At 44.1% G+C, this 24,566-nt stretch overlaps 1 protein-coding gene across 1 annotated transcript in view; it reads right to left on the bottom strand.

The window, feature by feature from the left end:
* The window catches only part of tmem131 (transmembrane protein 131), a 30,169-nt gene that overhangs the window by 4,054 nt on the left and 1,549 nt on the right, over nucleotides 1–24,566 (bottom strand). Inside the window, exons 2-36 of the mRNA XM_068725304.1 lie at nucleotides 23,331–23,392; nucleotides 23,171–23,211; nucleotides 18,803–18,871; nucleotides 16,310–16,430; nucleotides 12,700–12,816; nucleotides 12,496–12,618; nucleotides 11,967–12,047; nucleotides 11,512–11,662; nucleotides 11,360–11,416; nucleotides 11,214–11,275; nucleotides 10,884–10,992; nucleotides 9,991–10,099; nucleotides 9,752–9,905; nucleotides 9,493–9,663; nucleotides 9,184–9,294; nucleotides 8,864–8,998; nucleotides 6,835–6,939; nucleotides 6,674–6,760; nucleotides 6,440–6,592; nucleotides 6,177–6,252; nucleotides 5,696–5,810; nucleotides 5,446–5,584; nucleotides 5,247–5,356; nucleotides 4,936–5,008; nucleotides 4,689–4,840; nucleotides 4,432–4,574; nucleotides 4,045–4,231; nucleotides 3,169–3,354; nucleotides 2,928–3,083; nucleotides 1,969–2,423; nucleotides 1,694–1,881; nucleotides 1,264–1,394; nucleotides 1,055–1,173; nucleotides 529–681; nucleotides 270–420 (exon numbers count right to left, since the gene is read on the bottom strand). Of these exons, the coding sequence (XP_068581405.1) occupies nucleotides 270–420; nucleotides 529–681; nucleotides 1,055–1,173; nucleotides 1,264–1,394; nucleotides 1,694–1,881; nucleotides 1,969–2,423; nucleotides 2,928–3,083; nucleotides 3,169–3,354; nucleotides 4,045–4,231; nucleotides 4,432–4,574; nucleotides 4,689–4,840; nucleotides 4,936–5,008; nucleotides 5,247–5,356; nucleotides 5,446–5,584; nucleotides 5,696–5,810; nucleotides 6,177–6,252; nucleotides 6,440–6,592; nucleotides 6,674–6,760; nucleotides 6,835–6,939; nucleotides 8,864–8,998; nucleotides 9,184–9,294; nucleotides 9,493–9,663; nucleotides 9,752–9,905; nucleotides 9,991–10,099; nucleotides 10,884–10,992; nucleotides 11,214–11,275; nucleotides 11,360–11,416; nucleotides 11,512–11,662; nucleotides 11,967–12,047; nucleotides 12,496–12,618; nucleotides 12,700–12,816; nucleotides 16,310–16,430; nucleotides 18,803–18,871; nucleotides 23,171–23,211; nucleotides 23,331–23,392 (4,552 nt within the window). The remainder of the gene's footprint in view (nucleotides 1–269; nucleotides 421–528; nucleotides 682–1,054; nucleotides 1,174–1,263; nucleotides 1,395–1,693; nucleotides 1,882–1,968; nucleotides 2,424–2,927; nucleotides 3,084–3,168; nucleotides 3,355–4,044; nucleotides 4,232–4,431; nucleotides 4,575–4,688; nucleotides 4,841–4,935; nucleotides 5,009–5,246; nucleotides 5,357–5,445; nucleotides 5,585–5,695; nucleotides 5,811–6,176; nucleotides 6,253–6,439; nucleotides 6,593–6,673; nucleotides 6,761–6,834; nucleotides 6,940–8,863; nucleotides 8,999–9,183; nucleotides 9,295–9,492; nucleotides 9,664–9,751; nucleotides 9,906–9,990; nucleotides 10,100–10,883; nucleotides 10,993–11,213; nucleotides 11,276–11,359; nucleotides 11,417–11,511; nucleotides 11,663–11,966; nucleotides 12,048–12,495; nucleotides 12,619–12,699; nucleotides 12,817–16,309; nucleotides 16,431–18,802; nucleotides 18,872–23,170; nucleotides 23,212–23,330; nucleotides 23,393–24,566) is intronic.

The following is a 24,566-nucleotide window of genomic DNA, read 5'->3' as shown; positions in this document are numbered from 1 at the left end:
ATGACTTTATACTCTTTAAACAGCTGGTTAGTTACAGTGTTATTTACCTGTTACTGTATGACTTTATCCTCTTTAAACAGCTGGTTAGTTAGTGTTATTTACCTGTTACTGTATGACTTTATACTCTTTAAACAGCTAGTTAGTTACAGTGTTATTTACCTGTTACTGTATGACTTTATCCTCTTTAAACAGCTGGTTAGTTAGTGTTATTTACCTGTTACTGTATGACTTTATCCTCTTTAAACAGCTAGTTAGTTAGTGTTATTTACCTGTTGCTGTTGAGGACGCTGCTGTACGAGCCTCGGGACAGCAGGACGGGGGAGGTCGGGGGAGGGGAGCAGGTCTCTGCTGTAGAGGATCTCTTCAGGAACGGGTCTGCGTTGATGGTCTGGAGGGAGATCTGCTGGAGACTGTCAGCTTCTGGAGAAGAAGAACGGGAGAACACGTGACCGGTGAGAGTCTGAAGGAGGACAGACGACGGGACAGACGATGGGACAGACGACGGGAAGGCTTGGCGTCTCTACTCACGGACACAGTTCTTGGACAGCGGTACGTCCCACTCTGGAGCGGCGGAGTCCTTCTCGCCGTCTGAGCTGCTGCTGTGGCAGAGCTCCGGCATCGGGCCGCTGGACAACAACTTGGCCAACAGAGACGGGCGTCCTTCCTCCAGCTTCCCATCGACTACCAAAACAGACACGTCTCAGACACAGCTGGTACCAAGAGACAACATCTCATTCTCCTGCATCACTTTAAAAGTGTTGCTTTAAGTGGACAAAAATGTCTGCATCCAAAAAACATCAAGTTCTATTCTTTTCTAACATCACTTCTGATCATAACTACCGAACATTCATCTCTTAAAGTCTGATGTTACAGAATGAATGATTTCATGCTGCAGTGATCACAGATCAAACATTGTGGTTTCAATGGGACGTGTTGGTCTGTGAGGGTCTGAATGTATTTTGGCTCCACAGTTCATCAGAGACGTATTCCAGGAGCATGACCTCTACTTTACAAAGTGACCGGTGTCCCTGGTGATGAGGGTAAAGACACTCACATCTCTGTTTCTGCAGCGGTCTGGTCTTCGGGATGCTGCTCAGAGGATGCAGAGCTTTGGACGTGAAGCTCTTGCGCTGTTTGTTCTCCAGCGGCGTTACGTACGGCAGCTCCAGAGAACTGACAACAACAAAGAAGAGTCCTGACAAAGAAGAAGAGGCAACACAACAGAGGACCATGTGATCACCTGCGATGGCGTCATCAACTCACCTGGACTTTTCTGCCGGGCTCTCTTTCTTTGTGGGTCCTTGTTTCTTGGCTTTGGGCTTGATGAGGAAATCTGAAGTTTCTTCTTTTACTTTAGCTGTTGTTAGTGTCCGGCCTTTCTTCTTCACAGGTTCCTGGAAGAAACAAACATGTTCAATAACACCATCAATATTATGTCACTCCCAGCCCGTCAGTGCTGGCATCAAAAATACAATAAATCACAAAAAAGTACTTTTTTCATGTCGGTTCTTTTTGATCATTTAGTGAGATAAACAGACTGATGTTCTGCTTGTTGGTCACATGTTGAGATGAACTCTTATTGTGTTTGAGACGACCAGAGTTCTGAACATCTACTGGATCAAACTGGACCGGTCTGCTACGAGAGGCCGGTAGACGTGATATCTGAACCACAGCTGAAGAGCTCACTCTGTACCTCTTTGACGCTGGTCTCCACGTCTGGATTGGACGTCTCCGTGGTGGTGGAGGAGCTGTCGTCGTTGTCGGCCATGTTGTCTTTCAGCTCGTCTCCCTGAGTCGTCTTTACTGTTGGTTTCTTCTCTTTCTCTTCCTTCTTCTTCTGGGCTTTTGTTTTGCCCCGCAGCTTCCCTTTGGATTCCAACACTGGGAACAAAAAACCCGACATCAAACACACACAGGCTCAAAGACCTGGACCTGAACTGGACCTGGTCTCTTGTGACATGAGCATACCTTTGTTTTGCATCGACTGAGCGCTCTGTTCCTGGAGAGTCTCGCCGCCCAGCGGGTCTGGACGGTCCAGGTCGTTGTCCATGGCTCCGATCAGGTTGGCGTACTCGGCCTCCTCGGGGCTGAGGCCTCTGTGAGGCGGCGACGACGTCCCGGCTAAACTTTGACTCTGGAACTCCGGCTGTTTGGCGCTCCGAGCCTTCCGGTTGGTCAGCTGGCAGGCCGAGGAGGCGGGAGGAGGAGGAGCTTCTTGGCCCGAGGTCGTGCTTCCTCTGGTCAGCTGGGAGGAAGCGCTTTGCATAGCTGGGCGGCCGAAGGGGATCCTGGACCTCTTGTCTTGGCCGTCGGAGTCGGAGAAGGTGCGGCCGTTTCCCTGTCGGCCTCCGCCCCGAGCCACTCCGTTACTGGAGGCGTACGCCCCTCTGGAGGTCTGAGGAGGGTCGCCGTAATCGTTCAACCTGAGGGGACAAAGAAAAAGTGTCACATGACACTTCACAAGCTCCGGTCACATGATGTGGATCCTTCACAAGCTCCGGTCACATGATGTGGATCCTTCACAAGCTCCGGTCACATGATGTGGATCCTTCACATCATGATTCTACCTCTCAGAACACAGGAGCTGCTCTACTGCTGCCTCTGTCTGTCAGTGAGTCTGTGTTGTTGAGAGACTTTAGTGACTTAAAGAGTTCAGATCCACTAAAGTCTCAACAACACAGACTCACTGACAGACAGAGGCAGCAGCTCAGTGATGTAGAGGTAGAATCAGTGATGTAGAGGTAGAATCAGTGATGTAGAGGTAGAATCAGTGATGTAGCGGTAGAATCAGTGATGTAGAGGTAGAATCAGTGATGTAGCGGTAGAATCAGTGATGTAGAGGTAGAATCAGTGATGTAGCGGTAGAATCAGTGTATATATCATCCGTTCACTCGTGACATGGTGAGGTTTAATCCTGTTCCACTTACTTTGATTCACTGTGAATCTGCACAATTTCCCTGAGGTTAAACGGTCTCCCGGTCTCCATGGAGGAGTTGGATTCCACCGACACGCGTCTCTTGAAGGGCTCCCAAATGCTCTGGGCCTCCAGGTACGCCGTGGCGATGACCAGCAGGAACATGGAGCTGAGGAGACGTTCACAACAAGGGACGGTTGGTCGGGTTGACGCACCAGAGGAAGACATAGGGGGGTTGCGTTCGAGGCGCTCACCTCATGATGAGAGACACGATGACGTAGAGCTCCAGCTCCCAGCTCGGTCTGGGCAGAGTCTCCGCACAGGAGGCCAGCATGTGGTAGGGCAGCGAGGCGTTCAGGACAAACACGAACTCTGAGCCTCCACACGTCACCAGCTTCAGCTCCCGGATCACTCGAGACGAGGTGAAGTCGGGTGTAAACCTGGAGGCATCGAGGGGGAAATGAAATAATGTAATATAAAACCTCCCTGACCGACATGAGAACTCAACATGAGGTCTGTGGATTAGGCCTCAAAGATTTTTGTATGATTTGTCAGAATGAATAGATTTTGATGTTCATGTTTATTTGTCACAATACTGGAGTGTAAAGGCCTGAACCCTCTGAACCTAAAACAGTTTAAATTAAACAAAACGACATCATCGACCAGCCGTCAGCTGTAAAACTAAATCACCATCACATTTAGGAGAGGAGAGAGGGGAGAGGGGAGAGGAGAGAGGAGAGAGGAGAGAGGAGAGAGGAGAGGAGAGAGGAGAGGAGGAGAGCTAAGGAGAGGAGAGGAGGAGAGAGGAGAGGAGAGGAGGCTTAAACATGAGAATAGAGACGTGATTTTATTTTTCTAACATTATAAACATGTTGCATATTTAGATTCTATTGTTTTCCAATTTTTATCAAAGAAATTAAACCTTAATTTTCTTCTTCATTTTCTTCTTAATGAGTGATGTCATCATAACTGTTGTTCTGCTCTAAAGATGTTCTAGTTCTACTTCTAGTCATCATGGTTCTGGTTCTAGTCGTGATGGTTCTGGTTCTAGTCGTGATGGTTCTGGTTCTAGTCGTGATGGTTCTGGTTCTACCACAGAGGGTCCAGAGGAGACTTGAACAGGGACTCACAGTATGATGAGGTCTTTTGAAGCGTTGGGCTTCAGTGCAAACTCCTGACAGTTGAGGACTTTGAATCCGTATCCTTCACAGACTTGTCCGTTGATCTCGGCCGACCGGATGGTGATGGTGAGCAGACCCGTGTTCTCCACTCTGAAGGTCCTCTTCAGGGTGAAGTTCGGCTCCTTCACCTTCACCTCTGAGAGGAAAGGAAGTGTTAACCTGCTGTTGAAGTATAGGCTCAGCGTCTCTACTCGTGTTATTAAAGTAACTCTGGGTGAACGTCTGCAGTGTATTACAGAAGATATCTGAATCACATATAATATATATATATATATAGATAGATATAGATATATATATATATATATATCTATATATTTCTATATTTAATCGGCTCACTCTCGGTGCAGTCCTTCAGCAGAGCCTCCGTCATCTTGAACCTCAGGGAGCTCCCGTGTCCCGGAGGCTTCCCGGCTACTTTCAGGCTCTCCGTCGTTCCTCGGCCGTGAAGTAAGATGGTGTCGATCACCGTCAGGTTGTTTCTGAACACGGCATCGAGGGAGAGGGTCAAACTCGCTCTCCATGGTGTTGTTAATAACGTGATGTATGAATGAGAACTACACATCTCCACACTGAGCAGAACAACGTCCCGTTACCTGACGATGAGGAGGGAGGAGACGCTGTGGTTGCTGGAGGGAGTGAACCTCACGCTGAAGGCCTTCACCTCTCCGGGCAGCAGGAGCAGGTTGTACACGAAAGGTCTGGTGGATCCCTCTACGAAGCCCGAGCTGCTCTTCATCACCGACGTCTGTCAAAACACACACAGAAGCCCGTTAGCGCCCGTTAGCGCCCGTTAGCTTCCACGTGCTGCGGACGGTTCTCTGGAAGTCCAGCGTCACTCACATGATTCCTGTGAACCTGGAACTCTAAGGTGCTCGTGTCGATGTTGATGTTGGACAGGTTTCCTAACGGCAGCCTGCAAAACACAAATCAGAGAGAGGAAGATGAGGGGATGAAGAACATCTACCCAGAGACACCCCATGTTCTCTCACTGTGTAACGACACGCTTCATGGTGTAGAACACCAGAGCTGGAGATGTGATCTTTGGACTGATGTGGTTTCATGTGGTCTTATTATGGATGAATGGAGTAACGGACTAGAGTTGATCCGTGATCCTCCTCATGTGAACCGAGGTTCACTTCAGATGTTCCCACCTGTCAGCCAGCTTCCCAGAGAACACAGAGGGGTTGGGTAACAGGGCCAGAGGGAGGACCTGGACGTAGACCAGGACGTCGGCGGGGTTCTGCAGGATCACCTCTTCCTCCTGCAGAGACACGGACAGACAGACGTGAATGAGGATATGTCCTGCACTGTGTTGCAGAGGTCAGCAGAGGTCTGGAGGGTTCTACTCACGGAGGAGCCGTTTGTGTTGGTCAGAGGAAACAGGATTCTCTGGGAGGAGTTGACCAGCGAGGGCCAGCTCAGGTGAGCCGTGATCTTAGCTTGAACGTTCTTCTGGAGGTCCGTGTTGACCTCGAAGACGGCTTCGATGCTTCGGTGAGAGCAGAAGAAGACATCTCGTGACAAGGGGAACTCATTTACCAAGAAGGAATGAGATAACCGGAGCCAAAGACCTCCGGAGCCAAACTCCCGATGGACTTACTTGTGGCCCGATCGCTCTTTGAGCTCCTTCCATCTGCGGAGGAGCTTCTGGTGGAGATCCACGTCGGCGTCCCAGATGTCCTCCTGTAAGGCCAGACCGTGAGGTTTGGACTCGGCTGTGAAAAGGACAGTTTGGGTTTTTATTTGGACTCTTGCTTTCTGAGATGTATAAGATGCACCAGGACCACTGTAGGAAGCAAATGAATTAAATCTGAATTTATGAGATTAACGAGCTCTGAGGAGAAGGTCCTGAACGCTCATTCTGTGTTTCAAATAAATACCAATATAATATGAGAAACTCAGAAATATATAAATAAATATATATATATTTATATATATAAATAAGTTAAATTTCTGTAATCTTAGAGAATATCCAAGTTTTTGTAAATGAAAAAATGAAAAGTTATTAAAGTTTTGTATTGATTGTAATATTACTACAATGACCCGTAGAGTTAAATGTGACACAAACTCAAACAACTTACATTTAAGCACAAAGGGCAGCCCCACATAACAGTGATCACCACACTGCAAGCTGGCGTCAAAATAAATATTTGCCACCTGAAACAGACGAAGGGAAGAAAAATGACAGTAAGTGTTTCTGTTAAGGACCCTCGCTCAGACTGGAGGTCGCTCGGCGAGGACCAGGAGGACCAGGAGGTCGCTCGGCGAGGACCAGGAGGACCAGGAGGTCGCTCGGCGAGGACCAGGAGGACCAGGAGGTCGCTCGGTGAGGACCAGGCTCTACCTTGGACTTGCGTCGGGGCTCCAGCTCGTCTTTGTTGCTGCGGAGCCGCTTGTAGTAGAACCGGATATCTTCGGTCAGAGAGCGGATCTGCTGCAGCCTCACTTTCTGAGTGAAGGAGCTCTGAATGCTGAAGCTCTGGTGGACGACTTTGCCCTGAGGGGAATAGACACTTCTAAAGACGAGTCTTCACAGGACAATCGTCTTCACAGAAGAACAGACGCCGGCGTTACTCACTGGGAATGAAGAGGGCAGCACGATGTGCTTGGGAGAGCTGTTTAATGTTCCCACAGCAATGAGCGCTCTCACCGGGAGGGTCAGAATCTGAGGAGACAGGAAGTCACCGTGAGGCCGAGGCTCCGCCTCTTAAAAACAGCCCGGAGGACGACTCCACCTACCTCGTAGTCCGTGGTGATGTGCACGGCTCCGTCGTACGCGCCCTCCAGCGCTTTGGCCACGAGAGTGACTCTGAACGCTGCGTAGTAACCCGACGCCAATATGACCTGTAGAGACAGAAACACACGCATCACTCATCCCTTCATCTACGCCAACGCAAAGAACCTCCACACCAGGAGGCTGAAGAACACCAGAAACACAAACCTGTCAACTTCTGCTGATGCTCATTTAGAGTCAGACAGACCATAGAGCAGGAGGTGCTTTAGGGCGGGGCTACGCAATGATTGACAGGTCGACACCAGAGACATTAACTCTTTCACTGTGTGATGAACTCTCAAACTAAAGGGCGACTCCGTCCACTTCTGTGGTAATGACATCCAACACTACAACAATACAATAATAATATTAATACTAATAATACTAATAATAATAATAATAATAGTAATAATAGTAATAATAATAGTAATAGAAAAATAATAATAGTAATAATACTAATAATAATAGTAATAGTAATAATACTAATACTAAAAATAGTAATAGTAATAATAGTAATACTAAAAATAATAGTAATACTAAAAATAGTAATAGTAGTAATAGTAATAATAGTAATAGTAAAAATAGTAATAGTAATAATAGTAATAGTAATAATAGCAATAGTAATAATAGTAATAGTAAAAATAATACTAAAAATAGTAATAGTAATAGTAAAAATAGTAATAGTAATAATAGTAATAGTAAAAATAGCAATAGTAACAATAGTAATAATAATAATACTAATAGTAATAATAGTAATAGTAATAACAATAATAATAGTAATAGTAGTAATAGTAAAAATAATAATAGTAATAGTAATAATAGTAATAGTAATAATAATAGTAATAATAGTAGTAATAGTAATAGTAGTAATAGTAATAATAGTAATAGTAATAATAATAATAGTAATAATAATAGTAATAATAGTAGTAATAGTAATAATAATAATAGTAATAATAATAGTAGTAATAGTAATAATAGTAATAGTAATAATAGTAATAGTAATAATAATAGTAGTAATAGTAATAATAACAGTAATAGTAATAATAATAATAATAGTAATAGTAATAATAGTAATAATAATAGTAATAATAATAATAATAGTAATAATAGTAATAATAATAGTAATAATAGTAATAGTAGTAATAGTAATAATAGTAATAGTAGTAATAGTAATAATGGTAATAGTAATAGTAATAATAATAATAGTAATAATAATAATAGTAATAATAGTAATAATAGTAATAGTAGTAATAGTAATAATGGTAATAGTAATAGTAATAATAGTAATAACAATAATAATAATAGCAGCACAGCCTTAAAGGCTGAACATGGGCAGTGTCACAGGAGGGGTGGTGTTGGCGGTGTTTGGTTTAACTGTCGTTCTCGTCGCTGCCAAAACGTAACAAAGTCAAAGCTGTTGTGAAAAGATAAAAACAGAAAGTAATTGTGTGTGTGTGTGTGTGTGTGTGTGTGTGTGTGTGTGTGTGTGTGTGTGTGTGTGTGTGTGTGTGTGTGTGTGTGTGGGGGGGGGGGGGGGGGTAATATTACTAGTATTAGAAGTACTACTAGTACTTTAACTGTAACAGAGTGTGTTTATAGTGTGGTAGTAGTACTCTAACTGTAACAGTGTGTTTATAGTGTGGTAGTAGTACTCTAACTGTAACAGAGTGTGTTTACAGTGTGGTAGTAGTACTTTAACTGTAACAGAGTGTGTTTACAGTGTGGTAGTAGTACTCTAACTGTAACGGAGTGTGTTTACAGTGTGGCAGTAGTACTTTAACTGTAACAGTGTGTTTACAGTGTGGCAGTAGTACTTTAACTGTAACAGAGTGTGTTTACAGTGTGGCAGTAGTACTTTATTATATTAGTACTCTTCGTCTCACCCTATCAGCTTGTATTTTCTGCTGGGCTGCATTAGGTGATGATGACGTTCTTGAGTTCTATAAGTGATGAGGACATGAAGCCACCAGCAGACGGACAGTGTGGAGGTCTTACCGTCTTCTGGTGGGAGGCCGAGGTGTTCTGCAGCTCTCGTAGGCGACTCAGAGCCGCTGTGGAGTTTCCTTTCTCCGTCCTCAGCAGCTCCATCGACAAACTGTCTCCCGTCACCAGCCAGGACTTGATCTCCAGCTGGAGGACACAACGGCGAGAGATGAAGAACGTAGCGATGAACAACGGCAGTGTGTCGCCATCGAGGCTTTTAGTTTGTGCCGGAGATATTTCAACACTCAGCACTTTTAAAAGAACGACGAAACACAACGGAGCAAAGTGTTTATTGGATAAGAAACAGGAAACAAACTTCTATAGGATCTGACCTCTATAGGGTTACTGTTGACCACCACGAACGTGATGCTGCTGGTGTCTGTTGCACTGCGAACCCCGAAGTCCAGGAGGTTCTCCTTCAGACTGGGAGGCAGGACCAGAGGCTGGAGACAGGAGACAAAGTATTTATACTGTGTGTATCAGTACTCTGACTAGAACAGCGTTTGTACTGTGTGAATAATTCCTCCACCACTGCTCTTTGCTCAGTAAGTGAATCATCTACCTATGAAGAGTATGAGATAGATAGATATATATATATATATATATATATATATATACACACACAGAGTACTATCTCTGACCTCTAAGAAGCCGGTGTAGGCTCGGACCGGCAGGTGGAACTTGGATGCGTTGGTGATGAGCAGGATGTTGCTGTCGATGTGGATGGAGGGTCGGACCGGCCTGAAGAGGAGCGAGAAGATGTAGCGGGACTCATGAGGAGGAATGAGGATGGGAGCGCTAAGGTTCTGCACCTGAAACAGAGAGAAGAAGAGATATCACACCTCTGACCTCACACACTGAACCTCAGTCACAGATTGTCTGTCTGTCTGTCTCTCTCACATTAAACATGGTTTTGGCCTCCTCCGGTAGAGACACGCTGTGTATCCGGATGGCAAAGCTGAAGGCGTTAGTGAGGAAGATGGGTCTGTCCACGGGGTCCACAGGACTGTCCCTGATGTGGAACAGAGTGGCCGTGTGGTCGAAGCCCAAGTATCTGCCAGAAGACAGAAGACAGGGACACGTTTAGAGGACGGACCCTTTCCTCACGCACAAAGCCACTGTCCGCCTCGACAACTCACCCGTCTAAAACCTCTGCCTGGTAAGGGATCTCAAGCTTGGAGTAACTCTTTTCTTTCGCTTTCACCGTTATCTTACCGGAGAACTGATATGGTCTTCTCGCCTTTGAGGCTGCAACGACAAAAATACAAGAACCAGATCAGAAAAAGCAGATAAGTGAACTTGGCCTCACGAGAGGAAGTTGTGCAACGCTGTAAAGCACAAAACTGCAGTTTGAGAACACGATGTGAAGACTGATGAACATCGTCCACATGACTCCTGACAGGCTGCATCACAGCATCACAGCAAGGCACACATGTCGATTTAGGACCGTTATTGTGAGGATGAACCGAAAACAGTTCAAATGGAGCAGCTCTTAAACAGGAAGTTGAACTTCTCATAAAGAAGGTTCTTGTGAGTCGTTAGAGGAAACTGAGGTGAAGGCGTTCAGGGTTTCCTCGTTAAGAGCCGGGCTTCACAGGAAGCAGAGTGTTTAAATAAGCTGCTGATCGGTGAAGGTGTTTCTATCATCTGCTAGAAGTAATCTATCCAGGTCATCAAGACATAAACACACACTTTGAGGACGTTTTATCGAGTTTTGTTTCTTCAGCTTTTCTGATGCAACAATTTGAAATGAAAACAGAATGAATTGTCTTCTTCTCATTCTGTCTGAATCACACCTCTGTCCAGACTACTGGACCTCCACTGGTGCTTTCTGTGATGACGAATACTAAATGAGTTCGTTGAAGATATTTATGTGAACGTACGTTTATGTCGCCTCACCTCAATCACATGAATGGGGTGGACAAAATAATAGAAACACCTGAACAACTCAACAGCCTCCAAAAAAAGAGAAGATGATCACCGATGAAACGTTAAAACGTGTCAAACATGAACAATAAAAAACACGACTCACCATCAAAACTAATACTTGCTACTTTGGTGTATCTGCTCTCTCCGGCTTTCAGCGTGACGGCTTTAAAATCTACGGTGACGGCTTCGTTTGACGGAGTCGTCCGTACGCTCTGAAGAGGAGGAGAACGATGGAGAACGATGGAGGTTAACAGCAGACACGTTTAAAGAGAGGATCACAGAATGCATTCATATCATTCATATCATTCATATTTAGTTGGGTCAGTGCGGAGGATGATGCCTGCTTGTATAGTCAGTAGGTGTGTTGTGATGTGTACTCTTCTTTTTGAGGGTAAGCTTTATGAAGTGAAGACAGGCTGCAGAGGAGACCTACTGTTATAGGAACGTCTTTTGTTCCAGAGTTTAAAAGGTGCAGATTCAGCAGTTTGGGACGATCTGAGAGACAAACAGAAGCAGTGAGCCAAGAGTCCGAGAGACACAGGAACCTTCAGATGGATCTTCTGACGTCGGGGTTTCTACCTTGTGACCGCAGAGTACCAAAGTCCAGCATCTCCGTGGACGAGTAGATCCCCGGAGCTGCAACACACGAGTCAAGAGAAGGTTGAGCTGAGAGACGAAGGGACGACGCACAGAGTGACAGAAACAAGGACTTGTGGGTAATAAGAACCCACCTGATGTGACCTCCACCTCCACGGGGAGGATGATGAACTGGTCTTCGTTGGGAGCGTTGGTTTTGATCCTGATGAACGCCGTGTGGTTGTCGACGTCTCTGGACGAGAAGCTGGCTCTCATCACCCCCTTCGTCTCGAACGGAGGAATCTCCTGCAGGGACGAGGTCGACCACGTCAGCACATTACACCACACGGATACACCGTCACCATGGGTAACACCTTCACGAGACGAGACTTTGAGGAGCTCGAGTGTCTGAACGCTCAGAGACGTGGTCGATTTTAACTTGACCAGAAGATGTCACGAGCTTTTGCTGCTTACGGTTTTGTTTCATTACCGACAGTTGAAGTGAGAAATCAAATGAGACGTAAACTCAGCATGAGGAGGAGGAGGAACATCACAGAGGCTTCAAAATGAAAACTGAGACCCGACACAAACACTGAGACGTGAAACTGACCCATAATTTTACAGTTCCTCCTTGTTGACCTGTAGGAAGCTCTAGATGAAGATCTCCACCGCTGGAGTACATCTCAACCACCTGGAGTCAGACGTGGAACATGAACACAACACATCCATCAGCTGCTCCATTCTCAAATCAGAGCACAACAGTTTGATCTCCTCCCTCACATCAACTAAAACGTTAAAATGAGAGCAAACTGTATTTTATGGAACTTATTAAAACATATTAATTATTTAAGGCTCGTTTGTAACCTTCCTATAAGAAGTTAAGTTAAGCTAAGTAGTTTATGAGGATGTTAGCCCGCTACAACGCTCGCTATGCTAACAGTAGACATAACAATGGCCGCCGCTCTGATTTGAATGTTTCTTCTTCTCCTACTTTATTTCCATGAAACAGTCATAAAAAGGACTTTACTGATTGGTCCAGTAGTATCAGATGCAGACAGACAGACAGACAGACAGACAGACAGACAGTAATAATATTACTAACACCAGACACCAGAGGGAGACTGTATGGAGCACTGTACCTGCAGAGGTTCACTGAAGGGGTTGTGGATGTTTATGAGAGGAGAGAAGCTGCTGTTGACGGGGACTCGAGCCCCGATGAAGGGCCTCAGTCTGAAGGGGTTCGGGATGCCGACCCCAAAAACCTCCAGGACAGAGACAGAAAGATGAGTCACGTGTTCTATCAAACAACGATCACAGCTGGACGCACCGCCTTTGGTCCATACCTGGTATGTAAACACTCCGTGATGTGACGTGTTAATAAATAAAGTGTTTTCTACGTTCCCAACTACTCGAGCCAGAAACACGACATCGAAAGATGTGTTTCCTCCTGGTGGAATTATCTGTTGAGAGAACACAACATATGAATATATATCAATACATGAACACATGACGTCCAGTACGACACTTTAAAACTGACATGAACTGATCTAAACACTCACTCAACACCACATCAGTTCCACTCTAACTGTAGCCGGTGAAAAATGATTTTATCACGGAGAAACGTCTACGGAAAAACTCCTTTTACAACAATCGTTTGATGAAGCGATGTGTGTTGCTGGTGTTCGTTGGCTCATATCTCACTGATGCTTTGTTGTAGCTTTATTTGATGGACTGTCTGCTTTCTTTTGAGGTATCATGTGTGCGTATTGCATAAAATACCACAGCGGTAGAGCCAGAAATGTGGCGAGTGGGTTGTCTAGGTGGCGCCGTATGGATTTTGATATTTGGTAATAACTTTAGTTAGCTTTTGAGTTGTGTTTGGAGGATGTAAAACGGTTTACATATTCTTGTAGCCCAGGTTCTGCTGTTTGATCTGAAGTATAACATCATTATATTCGTTCTTGATAAGTGCATTCTTATTCACTTTGTACGCTAAACTTTCTCCACAGCCCCCAAAAATGGGGGTGCTCTGGTTACAGAGGAACAGTTGACCCTGAAGGACTTAATATTCTACAGTTAATACTTTATACATAGTTACATAGTTTTACTGTTGTTTGAGGGAGCTTCTGTTTATGACTCTTCTCTGGTTGTTCTGGTGGAGACTGATATACATGAAGCACACATTGTGGTTTTGGGGTGAAGTTTTCCTTTAGTTTAAAGTTAACAAAGAAACACGGTGATGTACTGGCTTAGGTTTAAAGTTCAATATATTTCAGACTAGAAGGTCCTTCAGTGAGATAAAACCGGACGAACAAAGACTGTTTGTAGAACGTGTCTAAAGCAGCAGAACGTCTCGTTGACTCGTGAAGACTAAAACATTCTGGAACAGAAGAGAATGTTCAGAATGTCTCGTAAACAAAGACGGAGGAATTCAGAAATCACTACTAACGTTCACTGCTCAGCCGATGATAAACTCTGTTAATATGTATCGATTCAGGAGTGAAACTCTACAAACTGTCACAGAGGTGAGGTTTCAACACTCTGCATGGCTTCAACATGTAGACATGATGTCTGAACTTCTGTTGTATCGTCTCAGTTCATAAAGTTTCATTGATTGAGGCGATACATTATCTTGTATTTAACTACAAAAAGCTCTGAGTTTTACTCCTGATCGACTTCACAGGAGAAAATGAACTGGAGCTAAAGTACAGATGGTTCTTATCTTAAAAACATGCAGAAGAGAAGAAATACTTTGATGTTATTGTCTTTAAGTTATTAAAGTCTCATCTAATGTAAATACACAACGCAGAGTACACTTTAGAGTATTAGTACGCCGCTGATGAACATGGTGAGTTGATGGGATCATGTGACACAGAAAAGATCTCTGGGATCGTTCTCTTTAACTTGATTAAAGCGATTTAATGAACATGACATGACATTATCAGAAGAGTTCTTAAAGTTTACAATAACTCAGAGACGTCTGGTGGAATCTAGTGGTGGCGTTATGTTAATAATAATAATAATTATTATTATTATTATTAACGTTACATTTGAGCTGAACTACAGAGGTTAGTAGTAGAATACAGTCCTCTCACACCGACTCTCTTTGTAAACTCTCTGAAGGTTCTTTGACCGAAGACACTGAAACACCTCCGGCACACGTTTTAACAGCAGTCATAGTTTATATAAGAACCACACTAGAACTAGGAGCTGCTTAAAGCCACAGAACCCATCTTTCCTGAAGGGGAAGTCTTCAGGTGCAGAAAATAAACCAGTTGTTCCCCGAGTTGACCTGAGGAACGCTCAGACTCTTCACCCTGACTTTCAAAGAAATATTATGGGACTAGTCTGCATTAAAATGTCTTGATATGTGGTGATTACATCATCACTAATGGATGAGCACGAGCTGCAGGAGGAGGTTTTAGAAGAAAAAGACAAATGTAATCACCATCCGACTCCTGCAGGAGACCCTCGTTTGTTTAAATGTCACATTAAGAAGCTGAATCTCTTTTACACTAAACCATCGAGGTCTCTTGAACATCAAAAACTAAAAACTAAAAAGTACGACGTTGGTGGTTGAGAAGTAATTTGTTCATTAAAATATTCTTTTCCATATTTCTACATTCAGAATTGTTTAGGACATTTCTTTCTGTGCATTTAATGCAGACTGTAGCTCAACAATAACATGAGATGAAATGATTAGGAAGAAAGCATGCAGTCATATCTTAAGAGTCACTTAAAGAAGTTCATGAAGAAGGAGCAGAAGAAAGAGACATAGAAGGTCGTCTGACTCCATTAAGAGAGAGAAACATGTTCTAGAGCTGCTTGAATCAGAAGCTTCCTCTCTGACGTCTTTGAGTCGACTCTTCCACAGTTTGGGAGCATCACTGAAAAACATCACAGAACCTTCAATGTTCTTCTGAGGAACCAGAAAGCATCAGAGGACTTTAAACCTCTGGCGGAGGCTAAAGCTTCAGCTCTACTCCAGTCTGAGCATGAACGAAGGACTAAAGGAACAAACTAAAAGAAGTGTGAAGAACTAAGAAGACGACGAGTGGAACTCATAGACTGAAGATGTAACCCATTAAATCCATGAACTAACCTCCACTATAGAGATTACAACAACCTCGTATTCATGAACTACTTCATCACCTTCATACAAACCCTGAAGAGAAACAAGTCGTGTATTAAACGTGTTGATTTGACTGATAAATATCTACTCGCATGTAGATTTGAACACTTCCTGTTTCTAAAGCTCATGAAATGAATTGTCCTTCTTTGAGTAAAGTGATTTCATCAGAGAGTCTTTGTGACGTCACGTGATCGTTCAGCAGGTCACATAACTCCAGAGCTACTCAGCTGTTGTCGTTAGCGGTCGAGCAGCTTCTCTCTCAATAGATCCGTTTCTGAGGAAGACGAGTAAACGTTCTGCTTGAGATGAAGACGAGAGCTCATTGTTCTGCATCGGGTACGCATCATTCACGACTTCATCAATAACGATGGTCGATTAACGCGCATGACCTTCGGTCGTGAAGACGTGAGGGATATGCTTCATGACGATCAATGGAGGAGTCAGTGTCTTCTGATGAAGATGAATAGAGAGCAGCGTTGTGTACATTAGGACTGTGGTCACATGACGAGGCTACAGGAGTCTGAAGCTTCCACTGAAGGAAGCAGAATCCTCATGAAGCTCCTGTGCACAGTAAGAAGGCGACCTCCCTGACCTCACTGACAGAATAACATCCTTCAGATGACCCACCATGAACACCAGTACTCACCATGAACACCAGTAACCCACCATGAACACCAGTACTCACCATGAACACCAGTACTCACCATGAACACCAGTAACCCACCATGAACACCAGTACTCACCATGAACACCAGTAACCCACCATGAACACCAGTACTCACCATGAACACCAGTAACCCACCATGAACACCAGTACTCACCCGGTTCTGGAAGAAGGAGGCGTGAAAATGTGCCGTTGTTGCTGATATCGATATCAAACTAATTTCTTCTGAGCTAGGGTTATGTAAATAAACTTTCTCCATTTTCGGCATTCCAACGGGTCTGTGGAGGAAGAGGAGGAGCTTCTGTGAGACGACGACAACAACAACAACAACAACAACATATCTACAGAACATAAAGAGTGAACGTAGGAGAACACGTGGAACAACAGTATGAAAAGAAAAGACGTCTCTTTTAAAGCTGCTTGGCTTCTTCCTGAACACTGTTTCATATTAAAACATGAAGTCTGAAGCAGTTTAACGACTATTTATTTAAACTGAGTCTGAAGCAGTTTAATGACTCTTTATTTAAACTGAGTCTGAAGCAGTTTAACGACTCTTTATTTAATCTGAGTCTGAAGCAGTTTAACGACTATTTAATCTGAGTCTGAAGCAGTTTAACGACTCTTTATTTAAACTAAGTCTGAAGCAGTTTAACAACTCTTTATTTAAACTGAGTCTGAAGCAGTTTAACAACTCTTTATTTAAACTGAGTCTGAAGCAGTTTAACAACTCTTTATTTAAACTGAGTCTGAAGCAGTTTAACGACTCTTTATTTGAACCGAGTCTGAAGCAGTTTAACAACTCTTTATTTAAACTGAGTCTGAAGCAGTTTAACAACTCTTTATTTAAACTGAGTCTGAAGCAGTTTAATGACTCTATTTAAACTGAGTCTGAAGCTGTTTAACGACTCTTTATTTGAACTGAGTCTGAAGCTGTTTAACGACTCTTTATTTGAACCGAGTCTGAAGCAGTTTAACGACTCTTTATTTGAACCGAGTCTGAAGCAGTTTAACGACTCTTTATTTGAACTGAGTCTGAAGCAGTTTAACGACTCTTTATTTGAACTGAGTCTGAAGCTGTGCTCAGTCTATCCTGATCTGGATATTCTGCGTTCTGAGCTCAGACTAAAACACTTCAAACACTGAATCCTTCAGTTTAATGTTCAACCCGCTTTAGCAGTTTAGATAAGAGACGCTCGAGTGTCCTGCGGTCTCCACAGACATGTGAACTCACCACAGACACTTGCAGAATGAATCAACAGTGGAGGAGCTATGCGGTGGTATTTTGGGCATTTAAAGAACTAAGTGTTTCTGTTGGTCTGTAGAGTTACAGAGGAAACACCAACGTGAACAAAACATTAACGTGAACACAAGAGGTGGAAGATGATGTGGATGAAAACAGAAGATGTGATTAATGATGTATGAAGATCCACACACACACACACACACACACACACGTTACAACCCGTCTCATCATCATCATCATCATCATCCTCCTCCCTTCAGGCAGCTTCAGCTTCATTTCAACGTGTATGAAAATAAACTGGTAACGACTTGAAACTGTGGAGTTTCTTTCGGACACTCGCTGCTCATAAATGCAAAAATAATGCAAAGATGAAGAATGAGAAGAAAAGCCGTGATTGATCACTGACGACCATTTGAATGAATCACCTCACCCTCTGAAGGGAAAAGCAGCTTTACTTTAAACAGTCGCCAAAACCACACCGTTCATCACAACCAGACGCCGTCAACACGATCAGTGTCGTCAGATTCCCATCTTTACGACGGCCCTCGAACACATCACGTGTAACCAACACTTCATGAGTTTCTCTTAATGACAGCAGGCAACACCCACAGGAAAGAGAGACAGATTGTCACGTGTCTGTGTCTGTGTCTGTGTGTGTGTGTGTGTGTGTGTGTGTGTGTGTGTGTGTGTGTGTGTGTGTGTGTGTGTGTGTGTAAACGTGTGACCGTGTAGAGACAGGCATGACATGCCGTCTGTAAGTGAGATGAACATCATGAGACTGTTTAGTTAGTTTAATAACAGAACGGTTTAGAACTGTTCTACAGGAACCTTAGAGTTCTGTTGTGATCTGGATCTACAGAGAACTAAATAACTAGACCTTCAAGGGGGGGCGGAGCCTCTTCCTGCACTGAGATATTATTCATCTGTTATGTTTGTTTATTTTATTGTTTAAATCGTGCAAAATAAATAAAATAAACTTGTGTCCCACAATAAAAACATGATATTCATAAAACACGTATGCTGCGAGACACATTTTGGATAACGCACAACCACAATAATAATAAGTATGATAATAACAATAAGGCCCCCTTGGCTCCGCCCACAATGCCCAGGTGAAGCTGGCTCAGGTGAGCTGCACCCACAGTCACAGGAATGTGGTCTAATAAGTGTGCAGGTGAAGTCGGGTGAAGCTTTAAGGATTCCTCGGTGATGTGTCGAGGTGGCAGAATGAAGGGCGGTGACCTCTGACCCTGAAGGTCAGCAACAGCTGAGCTTCTTAAACGATGCTCTGATCTGTGACACTCGTCTCTTCATAAACTCATGAGCTCTAGATGCATAACCAGCAAGTGTCTCAAACGTTGTGAAATGCAATAAAAAAAGGAAACAAAGAAGATCTCAGACACTCACTGTTCGTGGAAGTCCAACATCGGCGGTTCGAAGCGTATCGGGCGGCAGTTCCCTCGGTGCGGCGCCGCGCTGCGAGAGACAGGAAGTAGAAGAAGAAGTGACAGCAGCAGTGAACACACGCGTGTCTCCATGTCTGTGAGCACGTCAAACAAGCCAGAGTCCAAACACACAAACGGACGCATTAAGACGGCCACAGGGGCCCCGCTCTCAACAAGCCTCTCCGGGAGGAACCCATGTATTAAAATGACAAACAGCGAAGCGGAGGAGAACGGCGAGGTGCGTCTCCCGTCGCGGTCGGAGCGTCACGGAGGCAGCTGGTGTTGAACAGCTCGGTCATAACTCACCCGACCCGTTTGACTACAGGAGGATCCTCACAATAGACACGCAGAAGTCTTTGTGTTCACGACAGCGAAACACGAGACGCCATGTAAATCACCACAGAGGAGGGCGGGGCTTATTGTGTCACTGTGAAAACAATACCAGTTCTTATATATACAAACACACTGGAACCAAGTACTCGAGTACGTTACTGGAGTACTCACTACTTCTCCTCCACTACACCTCATAGTACTTTATACTGTACTACACTTCAGAGGTACATATAGTACTTTATACTGTACTACACCTCAGAGGTACATATAGTACTTTATACTGTACTACACCTCAGAGGTACATATTGTACTTTATACTGTACTACACCTCAGAGGTACATATTGTACTTTATACTGTACTACACCTCAGATGTACATATAGTACTTTATACTGTACTACACCTCAGAGGTACATATAGTACTTTATACTGTACTACACCTCAGAGGTACATATTGTACTTTATACTGTACTATACCTCAGAGGTACATATAGTACTTTATACTGTACTATACCTCAGAGGTACATATTGTACTTTATACTGTACTACACCTCAGAGGTACATATAGTACTTTATACTGTGAAATATTAATCCAGATAGAATAGGAAGTCATCAATACTTTTGACTTCTTTTAAATACTTTTACTTCCGGTCTTGAAAGCAGGACTAGTATTTTCAGTGTGTATGAGTACTTGTACTGCAGTAAAGGGTCTGAATACTTCTTCCACCTCTGAATAAACAGAACTGAAATAGTAAAGTGGTCACGACTACTACAGGTAAGGAAACACTCTGGAGAACATGATTTGCATCAGTCCTGATGAGCTGCAGCCAAACATCCTCCACTAACTCACCACCACATGTAGTCACTGCAACACCACCGTAGATACACTACAGTCACACTACAGTCACACCATAGACACACTACAGTCACACCATAGACACACTACAGTCACACTACAGTCACACCATAGACACACTACAGTCACACTAGTCACACCATAGACACACTACAGTCACACTACAGTCACACCATAGACACACTACAGTCACACCATAGACACACTACAGTCACACTACAGTCACACCATAGACACACTACAGTCACACTAGTCACACCATAGACACACTACAGTCACACTACAGTCACACCGTCACTGCAACACCACCATAGACACACTACAGTCACAACATAGACACACTACAGTCACACTACAGTCACACCATAGACACACTACAGTCACACTACAGACACACCGTCATTGCAACACCACCGTAGACACACTACAGACACACCGTAGTCACACTACAGTGACACTACACACACACCGTCACTGCAACACCACCGTAGACACACTACAGTCACACCATAGACACACTACAGTCACACCATAGACACACTACAGTCACAACATAGACACACTACAGTCACACCATAGACACACTACAGTCACACCGTCACTGCAACACCACCATAGACACACTACAGTCACAACATAGACACACTACAGTCACACGTCACTCCAACACCACCATAGACACACTACAGTCACACTACAGTCACACCATAGACACACTACAGTCACACCATAGACACACTACAGTCACACTACAGACACACCGTCATTGCAACACCACCGTAGACACACTACAGACACACCGTAGTCACACTACAGTGACACTACAGACACACCGTCACTGCAACACCACCGTAGACACACTACAGACACACCGTAGTCACACTACAGTCACACTACAGACACACCGTCACTGCAACACCACCGTAGACACACTACAGACACACCGTAGTCACACTACAGTCACACTACAGACACACCGTCACTGCAACACCACCGTAGACACACTACAGACACACCGTAGTCACACTACAGTGACACTACAGTCACACTACAGACACACTGTCACTGCAACACCACTACATCACACTACAGTCACACCATCACTCCAACGCCACCGTAGTCACACCGTAGTATAGCTCTGTTCCACCTCTACACCACCAGGCTCTAGAGTACAGCAGCAGACTGAAGGCCCGTCTGAGGTCCACAGTGACCCACACACAGGACCCGACCTCCTCCTGGATCGTCGCTCATCTGCAGCCTCACTTCTCCCATTAACACAACAACTACTGACTAAATCCTTGAGGGATTAAAGGACTCCACGCGGATCCTGGCTATAAACCTTGTGTGAGGCCTTTTGCCGAGCTCATGTGTTGAATGTCAGGGTGTAACCGGAGGAGGGGGGCCGAGTCCTCTTTGACCTCAGATCTGCATACGTCCAGAGTCAGAATAAAGCTCAAGTAAGAACAACATAGTGACTACGAGCTTCTGACTCTACTGTGGAGGCTCTACTGTCTTCACAGTGACTAACAGAGAGACAATAATAATTAACTCACTCTCACAATGAGGAGAAAGAGGAAGTTGAACAACCCTCCCCCACTGGGAGGGAGTGGTCCTGCTATGTCTGTGAGAGATAACCCTTTATGGGTTAGAACATACTGTACCATGCTGCTCACAACACACACACACACACACACACACACACACACACACACACACACACACACACACAGGTAAAGACTGAGTATTGATCTGAGGCCACCACACAAACACCTGCTGTTTGAAACGGTGAGGACTCTTCACCACCTAAACAACCCTCCGTACTATTATCTACTCACAGCGTTTACATTCAGACTGTATTGTTCTCTCTCAGGCCTCCGCGCTGAACGACGGCTAAACTATGTGAAACCAAACGTCCGTTTAGAAACTCTCCCTCGACAGTGACTCTATTAATGAAGCGCCTTCAAGAACAGAGCTAACAAAGAGGCAACAGAAGGACAGGAAGCTCAACAGTGAGGCCCGAAAGAAGCAAGACACACAAACAGTAGTGTGTGTGTGTGTGTGTGTGTGTGTGTGTGTGTGTGTGTGTGTGTGTGTGTGTGTATATATATATATATATATATATATATATATATATATATATATACACACACACAGATGGTCATTATGTGGTGAAGTGTGCCTTTAAGGCTACGTTTAAACATTAAAAACGAGCATCACATGACCGTTCACATACACAAAGAGCTCAAGTAACAGATCCTAGCTTATAAACAGCACAACGGCAAAGACATCAAGGTTAGCAACACGACGGTGAAATGATGCTGGCGGTCCAGAGGTCATGTGATCGGGGCGTGACCAATCACAGAGGATACGTCACGCCTGATTAGACCCAAACAGGAAGTGACCGTCGGTCTGTTTCCTCCCGTCCAGAATAAAACACGACCCCAGAGGTTTCAAACGTCTGTCTTTGGTTCTAAAACGTTGCAGTAGAGAACGTAGAGAACGTTATGTGTTCTAACCAGGAGACAACCTCCGGTTCTTTAAAGTTCTGCATTCTCTCTAGTGTCCACCAGGGGGCGACTCCTCTGGTTGTATAGAAGTCTAGTCTAAAATGACTCTACTTCTCTCTTGATTTATTCCCTCAGTAAACATTGTAAACATGAGTTTATGGTCTCAATCTCTAGTTTACAGTCTTCTTCAATACAGCATGATGTTCATTTAGTACATTATGGAACATTTAGAGTCAAACAGACCATAAAGAGGGGATGATTTAGGGGCGGGGCTACACAGTGATTGACAGGTCTCTACCAGAGACGTATACGCCGTCTCTACGTCACTCCTCCTCAGTCCAGATATGGTCACTTCCTGTTCACTGGTTGCATATAACAAGATGGCGACGGACAAAATGATGAACTCAAGACTTCAAAACATCACAAACCAACGAGAGACGTCACCAAAGAGACTTTTTATGTTGTTGTGTCACTTCACCACTAGATGTCACTCAACCCTCCAGGCTGTGGCTTTAACATCCAGCACAGCTGTAGTACACGGAGCACTAAATACTTCAAGTACTACATCAACTATGACGACATGTAACCATGTAAACGTACAGCGTGTGTGTCGGAGGTCAGGATGTTAAACTCACCTTTGTTGATGATATAAACTAAAATCAATGTCAGACTCTGCCTGTAAGAAGAAGAAGAAGAAGAAGAAGAGATTCAACGTTAGGTGACGTCACTGCATGAAGAGGTTCTTGTGTAGAAACTATGGAAATAAAGACAGTAATCGAACAGAACGGTTGTTACCTGTAAGAGGCTCCCCTCACCAAAATGTAACACTTCTAGAATTGTGTCTGACTGGATGAATGCTGTGAAACACAAGAACAGGAAGTCATCATCATCATCATCATCATCACCACCATCATCATCATCATCACCACCTTTGAAAAGGAGAACCGTTGGTTTCTTAATTACAGTTTTAACACTTCATCATCATCAGTTATATACTAGCAGATAACTTCACACGTTCTGCTCATCAACTGACAGTCGGTTTTAAATCACCAGGTATTTGTGTTCTCTGTGAGTACCTGACAAATGAGAAGTACTACCACTGATACTATAGTATTAGTACCAGTGAGCTCTAAAGGTAGTTTTACTCCCTTATGATCTGATCCGTATGATCCAGCTCTGAAGCCTTCTTCACTTTCACTCCGACGCTTCTAACACACACACACACACACACACACACACACACACACACACACACACACACACACACACACACACACACACACACACACACACACACACACACACACTGCTGGTCATCAAACATGTTTCAGCACATCTGAGCGTCTGACTCAACAACTCACGCTTTCATTTTCCTTTTTAGATCTGTGCTGACGTTAGATCTCACCAGCTCTAACTCTGCAGATGTTCTGTGACGGTGAGCGTCTGAACTTCAGGTTCACCTTCTTAGAGCTCGTCACACAGTCTGAATAAAGGGAAGACTCAAAGCCTTTCAACCAGGAGACCAGGGTCCAAGTCCCAAAGTGCTGTTGAGCTGCGTGAGTGACGTGCTTTAAGTATTCATGTTGTGTAGTTCACGTCTTACTCTAGGCCTGAAGTACGTTCTTATGAAAGTCCTTCAAACGTCCTGCTAGTTCAACTCCTTCCTGTGAGATCAGGTTTAAAAGCAGTGAAAGTCTCATCACTTCGAAATGATCACCAACAAGACAACAAACCAACAAAAGAACAAACCAACAAAAGAACAAACATAAAGTCCTCCTCGGTGCTCGATCCTGTAGGACGACTGAATGCAGCCGTGAGTTTCGTGGCCAAACAAAGGAAGCAGAACGGTTTAATAACTAATCTCATCACTGCTAACTCAGACGAGTTTAACTTGGTGCGGATAGTTTAGATAACTACGGACAACTAGCAGTGATCGTTCACACAGACTCTGGGTTCTGAGCTGCAGGACGTCACTCTGACCAACAGATGAATCACTCTGCTGCTGTTATAGATCATATCTTTAATGCACCA

Source organism: Cebidichthys violaceus, unplaced genomic scaffold, assembly GCF_023349555.1.
Source record: "Cebidichthys violaceus isolate CVI_PGR_0920_01 unplaced genomic scaffold, fCebVio1.0.p SCAF_35, whole genome shotgun sequence".
NCBI classification, from domain to species: Eukaryota; Metazoa; Chordata; class Actinopteri; order Perciformes; family Stichaeidae; genus Cebidichthys; species Cebidichthys violaceus.
This window is presented reverse-complemented; position numbering and strand designations above follow the sequence as displayed.